At 43.2% G+C, this 7,740-nt stretch overlaps 1 protein-coding gene across 1 annotated transcript in view; it reads left to right on the top strand.

Moving 5' to 3' along the window:
* Positions 1-224: 224 nt before the first annotated feature.
* Positions 225-7,740, top strand: part of slc22a18 (solute carrier family 22 member 18) — a 31,853-nt gene continuing 24,337 nt past the window's right edge. The window contains exon 1 of the mRNA XM_056278747.1: positions 225-501. Coding sequence (XP_056134722.1) covers positions 367-501 — 135 coding nt within the window. The 5' untranslated portion in view covers positions 225-366. The remainder of the gene's footprint in view (positions 502-7,740) is intronic.

Raw genomic sequence — 7,740 nt, 5'->3', positions numbered from 1 at the left:
AAATTTACCTAGGGAAATAAAAAGATTAAAAGACATTAACAACATACTCACAAACGTTGTATGGGAAAATAAACATCATCATCTGAAGGAGGCGGTACTTGGTGGATCCAAAGCGGAGGGCGGCTTTAAACTGTTGCACTTGAAAATGGTAAACTCAGCCTACTGAAGTACGACACATGTGACGTCACGCCACAGACCCTGGGTTCCAAAGTACACAACTCGGTGTGCTAGTTTATCCTCATAGATTGGACGTGACACCTATCTGACATTATAATCAGAAGATAAAAAAATCAATTTGCAGTTAGATTCTGCCGAACCTGCTTGCTGTACAGCAAGCAATCAACTGTTTATTGAAAAGATAGTCAAATGGGCGAAGGAGGCAAGGAAATGTCCGGAAAACCTGCCATAGTTTCCCAACAGGAAAAGCGAATAATTCACATCATTTACTTAATCGTCGTAATGGATGTAACGTGGATGTTTATGCAGTTCTCTATTCTCCCGGTAAGTGTTAATTTTGTTATAATCCTATTCAACACAGGTGGTGTTAGTGGGCAGGGAGAAGCCTTTTCACGTTTCCGTTGTTTTCACATGAAATATCTGCATTGATAAATGTATCACGCTATCATGTTTAGGCTCCTCTGACTTAGGTTTTTACACAACTCATTGCAAAAATGTATTTGTTCATTGTCTCGTGCAAACACTATGTTTACTATGGCGTCAGATTTATGCCAGGTCGCGAGCATGATAAAACAATGCTCCACGAGAAAATTATATTGTGTCACACGCGCGGATATTAACTGCCACTCGAACCATACAAATCCTCGCACACAAATGCAGCAATCCAGAGTTGTACAGGCAGCTGCGAGCGAGGGGAAACGAAACAAAACGGGGAAGAGGCAAAGAACAGCGCTTGCGTGTAAAGCACCGGGTATGGAAAGCCAAACGTGCCATTAATACGCCTCTATTTTCACGCGATTTATATTAAAACACCGGGGTTTTTTTACGCCAATTCATCCGTCAAAAAAAAAATTTTTTTTTACGGTGCGTTAGTGAGGTACATTAAACGTACGATATGCCAAATGCAATTACTTTGAAATTGGAGCAGTCATGTATGTGATCCAAGATGGTGGAGTGAATAAGCACGCGGTGCTGAGCCGGAATATGAATTTATTATTTTATTAAGTTTATAATTGTGCCACAGGCCAACTACTACATGGTGTCTAGAGATGTTCAATGGGGTTCAAGGCTGGGCTCTGGCTGGGCCACTCAAGGACATTCACAGACTTGTCCTGAAGCCACTCCTTTGTTGTCTTGGCTGTGTGCTTAGGGTCGTTGTCGTGTTGAAAGGTAAAACTTCGCCCCAGTCTGAGGTCCTGAGCGCTCTGGAGCAGGTTTTCATCAAGGATCTCTCTGTACTTTGCTCCATTCATCTTTCCCTCGATCCTGACTAGGCTCCCAGTTCCTGCCACTGAAGAACATCCCCACAGCATGATGCTGCCACTAACATGCTTCACTGTAGGGATGGTATTAGCAAGGTGATGAGAGGTGCCTGGTTTCCTCCAGACGTGACGTTTGGCATTCAGGCCAAAGAGTTCAATCTTGGTTTCATTAGACCAGAGAATCTTGTTTCTCATGGTCTGAGAGTCCTTTAGGTGCTTTCTGGCAAACTCCAAGTAGGCTGTCATGTGCCTTTTACTGAGTAGAGGCCTCCGTCTGGCCACTCTACCATAACGGCCTTATTGGTGGAGTGCTGCAGAGATGGGGTTGTCCTTCTGGAAGGTTCTCCCATCTCCAAAGAGGAACGCTGGAGCTCTGTCAGAGTGACCATCGGGTTCTTGGTCACCTCCCTGACCAAGGCCCTTCTCCCCCGATTGCTCAGTTTGGCTGGGCGGCCAGCTCTAGGAAGAGTTCTGGTGGATTCGAACTTATTCCATTTACGAATGATGGAGACCACTGTGCTGTTCAGGACCTTCAAAGCTGTAGAAATTTTTTTGTACCCTTCCTCAGATCTGTGCCTCGATACAATCCTGTCTCAGAGGTCCACAGACATTCTTTTGACTTCATGGCTTGGTTTCTGCTCTGACATGCACTGTCAACAGTGGGACCTTATATAGACAGGTGTGTGCCTTTCCAAATCATGTCCAATCAATTGAATTTACTACAGGTGGACTCCGATCAAGATGTAGAAACATCTCAAGGATCAATGGAAACAGGATGAACCTGAGCTCAATTTTGAGTGTCATAGCAAAGGGTGTGAATACTTATGTACATGCAATATTTCAGTTTTTTATTTTTAATAAATTTGCAAAAATTTCTACAAAACCTTTTTCACTTTGTCATTATGGAGTATTGTGTGTAGATTGATGAGAACAAAAAGGAATTTAATCAATTTTGGAATAAGGCTGTAACATAACAAAATGTGGGGAAAGTGAAGGGGTGTGAATACTTTCCGGATGCACTGTGTTAAGTTTGTTGTTAACTTTTGTTGGTGCCTCTAATACAGTTAATACGGTAGCCTGTTTTGTTAGTCACTTCTACTGCAGTCTTTACGGTAACCCTCAAGTTAGGATGAAGGCGCGCTGCAAGTGAAAGGCACTTGTTGAAATGTTCGGTAGGCTGTGGCCACTTGCTGTTGAGAGCGCAAATAAAACTCAGTTAAATAAGTACAGTTGTCTTATTTGAAACTAACATTGGTAGCAGAGGATGGCTGCCTCGAATGACTTCAGACAGCCTCCTGGATTTGATGAAAAGAAGCCATATGAAAACTGGAAAAATGAAGTGGAAATATGGAGACGGGTGACGAACTTGGATAAGAAAAAGCAAGCGTTGGCTGTGGCTCTTATCGTTTACAGGTAGAGCGAGGGATACTGCTTTAGGAAGAAATGTGGATGATCTAAATAAGTATGATGGAATGACCACTTTGATTGGGGAACTTGACAAGGTTTTTTTGAGAGAAGAGAAGGACCGGGCCTACGAAGCCTATTCTGAGTTTGATCGAATATCGAGGGAAAATGGCGTCTCGATGGTGGACTTTATTGTTGATTTTGAACCGAAATACAACAGGATCCGTAAATTCGAGATGGTTCTGCCCGACGCTGTTTTGGCGTTTAAACTACTGGATACAGCAGGTCTTGATGTGAAAGACAAGCAACTGGCATTGACTGCATATGGTAAGCACACTTTTGATGATATGAAGTCAGCACTGAAATGCATATTCGGAGAAAAACATGAGCAGAAGGTGGGAGCCATTAACGTGAGTCAGGATGCAGCCTACTACACAGACCAAAGAGAACCGCACCCACGAGCCCAAAGTGTGCAAGCTAGAGGACCACTCGCAGGCACAAATCCACTTGATAAGTACGGAAGATGAACAAAGTGTGGGATTTGTCAAAGCACATTCCACTGGGTGAAAGATTGCCCACATAAGAAAGAACATGTAAAGGTGACAGAAGAAAATAAATGCACAGAAGAACCTGATGGGTGTAATGTAACGCTGTTTTCTAAGGAATCGGATACGGAAATATTCATGGTTGAGGCTCTGGGATCAGCTGTCATTGACACGGCATGCACAAGGACTGTCTGTGGTGAAAAATGGCTGAATAACTATGTAGGGGGGACTAAATGAGAAAAGTACAGAAAATAGTTAACACAGAGAGTAGCAAGCCTTTCAAGTTTGGGGATGGGCGAGTTGTACATTCGACTAAAAAGGTCAAGATACCAGCCAAGATAGGAGAAACAAAATGCTGTATAAAAACAGAAGTGGTCCCATCTGACATCCCTTTACTGCTGAGTAAAACGTCGCTAAAGAGAGCAGGAGCTGTGCTGAACTTGGAGAACGATACAGCAATAATGTTTCAGCAACCGATAGCTCTGGAGATGACCTCCTCAGGACACTACTGTCTGAACATAATGGATAATGAGTCCCCATGCGATACATATGAGAATGTGGTCCTGGCCATCACAGAGAATATGACTAAGGAACAAAAACACAAAGCTTTACTGAAACTTCACAAGGAATTCGGACATGCATCAGTTGACAAACTGAAGAAGCTGCTGATAAATGCTGGAAACACTGATGATGAGAGCACTGCTATTCTAGAAGAGATAGTAGGAAAATGTGAGATATGTCTTAATTACAGCAAGCCTAAGCCCAAGCCTGCTGTTGGTCTGCCCATGGCCTCCCGATACAATGAGACTGTGGCAGTAGATTTACATGAGCTAGAACCGAATGTGTGGTACCTGCACATTATCGATCACTTCACACGCTTCAGTGCGGGTGGCATTGTGACCTCAAAGAAATCAAGTGTGATAGTGAAATGCTTTGTACATTCCTGGATCAGTGTCCATGGTCCACCGGAGCGTCTTTTCAGCGACAATGGCAGCGAGTTCAATAATGAAGAAATAAGAGACATGGCAGAGAACTTCAACATCGAGATAAAGACGACTGCTGGCTATAGTCCATGGAGCAATGGCTTGCTGGAACGCCATAACCAAACTCTCACAGAGATAATGCTGAAGGTAAAACTTGACAACGGAGTTGACTGGAAAACTGCACTGGATTGGGCACTCATGGCAAAAGAACACAATGCAGAACGTACATGGCTTCAGCCCACATCAGCTGGTGTTTGGACAGAATCCGAACCTTCCCTCTGTGTTAGTGGATCAGCCACCTGCTTTGGAGGGAACTACTATGAGTGCATGGGTGGGATAGCACATAACAGCATTACATGCAGCAAGGAAAGCTTTCACAGAGGCAGAGTGCTCAGAGAGACTCAGAAGAGCTCTACGAAAGCAACTTCGTCCAACAAGATGAGAAGTATGAAACTGGGGACAAGGTGTTCTACAAAAGGACAGACTGTGTTGAGTGGAAAGGTCCTGGAGTCGTGATAGGACAAGATGGGGTGGTGATCTTTGTACGCCATGGTGGGACCTATGTCAGGGTTCATCATTCTAGGCTGCGGAAGGCTGATAAGAGTGAAGTAAGTGCTAGTGGGGGTCTAGAGCACCCTGGCGAGAATGTTACTGAGGGCAATGTGAATGTACCTGTTACTGATAGTGATGTGGATGTTGTTAACGATGACAGTGGGAACATACCTGGTACTGATTGTGAAATAGATGTTGATATGAACAATGACGGTGAGGCTGGGGGTGTTACAGACAATGATACAGATGTCACTGAAGGTAACAATCATAAGGATAATCAACAGACAGGCATAAGGGTAGGAGCCTCCCTAGGGCTGAAAACAGGTCAAACAATGAGCTTTGTGGATAATGTAACAGGTGCGTCTCACAGAGCTAAAGTGATGGGACGAGCAGGAAAGGCTACAGGAAATAACAGAAACTGGTACAACCTACAGTACTTAGAACCATCTGACATCGCTGGTACTATGGGGTCAGCTGATCTTACTAAGGTAGACAATCTTCGGGTTAATCCACTGGATACTGTAGAACTATGCTCTGATATGCAGGAAAATGATGTATTAGTCACAGATGGTGTTTCATTTGATAAGTCTAAACTAGATGAAATCAGTAGCTGGAAGAATGATGGGGTGTTTGAGGAGGTAAAAGATATGGGTCAAAGGGAGGTGTCCACTACATTGGGTGTGTACACTGAAAGAAACTCCTGATGGCATAATACCCAAAGCGCGTCTTGTGGCTAGGGGTTTTGAAGAATTCAACACTAAAGATCTACAGAAGGACTCACCTACATGCTCATCAGAGTCCCTCAGACTACTCATGTCAGCTCTATGTCAGAATAAGTGGCATCAAATAACTTATCCAGAACAAAAGGATTCATCGTATTCTGTGGTCAGCTACAAAGGAACAGCTGGCAGACTGTCTACCAAAAAGGGAGCCTCTTCCCTGGTATTACTTAAGGCACTGAATAATGGACAATGGAAGCTAGATGACTGAGTCTGACTGTTGATAACTGAGCATTTGTTTTGTTTTCCTGAAATATTATCCTTGCAGTTTTTGTTTTTAAAAAAGAGGGGAGATTGTTAAGTTTGTTGATAACTTTTGTTGGTGCCTCTAATACAGTTAATACGGTGGCCTGTTTGGTAGTCACTTCTACTGCAGTCTTTACGGTAACCCTCCTGTTAGGAGGAGGGCGCGCTGCTAGTGAAAGGTTGAGATTGCACTACTTACCGTCACAGGACCTCAAAAATTTGAGGTATACAACATGTTTGTTTACACCGACGCAGCTGATAAGGATACATTCATCAAAGTTGTCAAGAAGTTTGATGAACAGTGTTCGCCTAAGAAAAACGAGACATTCGAATGGTACGTGTTTCGCATGCGCACGCAGCAAAATGGTGAGAGCATTGACATCAGCATTGACGGACTTGAAATTGAAAGCTAAGACGTGCAATTTTGGAGAGCTGCATGATTCAATGATCCAGGATCAGTTAGTGTTTGGCGTTAATATCAAGAAAGTGAGATAGAGATTACTACGAGAAACGCACTTTACCTTAGCTGGAGCTGTGAGGATATGCCATGCTAGTGAGGTAGCCCTGCAACATGCTAGAACGTTTGGTGGTGGCGCGAAGGAAAGTGAAAAAGACATCGCAGCGATAGCCACTGTGCCTGCATGGGTACAGAAACAGAGAACGTCATGGCAGTTGAAACAGCAAAAGGGCTTAGAGTCTTTTAATTGTGAAAGATGTGGTACTCGACATGCACCAAAACAATGCCCAGCTTATGGCAAAGTCTGTAATAAATGTCAAGGACAGACTCATTACGTGAAACAATGCTTTTCCAAGGGGAAACAAAGCCGAGGTGAACGTGTGCATGCAGTGGAAGAAACTGATCTCTGTGATTCATTCTTCATGGGAATGGTAGCGCAGGAAGATGTCACGCCTAAAGGGACTGAACAGTCAAGTGTGAACACAGTTGAGCGGGATAAGTGGACTGTTCCATTGCATATAAACGGAGCTGTCATTCCTCTCAAGCTGGACACAGGAGCAAAGGCTAACTTGATGAATGAGCTCGACATCAAAGCCATGAAGGTAAAGCCACGCATTCGTCCAAATTCTGTTCCACTCAAAGCCTACAATGGACAGCTCATCAACACCAAAGGCCAGAGCCGCCGCTCCTATAATGCGCATCACGCACTGTGTGTAGGGCACCAACTGCCGGAGGGGGCACCAGATTTATTTATTTATTTATAATTTTCAAAATGATTAATTATTTAAAGGAACCTGGTTATGTTGTTGAAAAAAAAATATATATATATGCTTGTTTATGCTGTTGAAAAAAAATAGATATGTTTGTTTATGCTGTTGGAAAAAAATGTTGCTCATGCTTGTGGGTGACAAGAATGTTTTTATTACAGTTTGAAGTTGCTACTAAGGCTAGATGAATAGTTTGTTTGTGTATAGCTACATCTAAAGGAAAGGAGATGTGGTGATAGGAGTTAATACTAATACTCTTACCAGTATTTACCACCTGAGGGCAGTAGCCACAAACGTACCTACCTGTAAGCTATACCAGTATTGTCTTTAGTAATCTGTAGGATTCTGGCAGAAGAAGTACACCATACGATACTTGATGCACATGTTAGCTGAGTTGTCACAGTGCCTTAATAACTAGTTTCTTCATTTATAATAAGAAACATAACAGGAAAAGCTGCAAAGCAAAGAGAAACTAACACAGCAAATAGAGCATGTCGCCACTGTGGAGGGCAACATAGTGCCAAAGTTGTGTGCCCAGCTAAGGGGAAACAATGCATTAAATGCAAAA

This window comes from Lampris incognitus, chromosome 4 (assembly GCF_029633865.1).
Source record: "Lampris incognitus isolate fLamInc1 chromosome 4, fLamInc1.hap2, whole genome shotgun sequence".
In the NCBI taxonomy this organism is placed as follows: Eukaryota; Metazoa; Chordata; class Actinopteri; order Lampriformes; family Lampridae; genus Lampris; species Lampris incognitus.
This window is presented reverse-complemented; position numbering and strand designations above follow the sequence as displayed.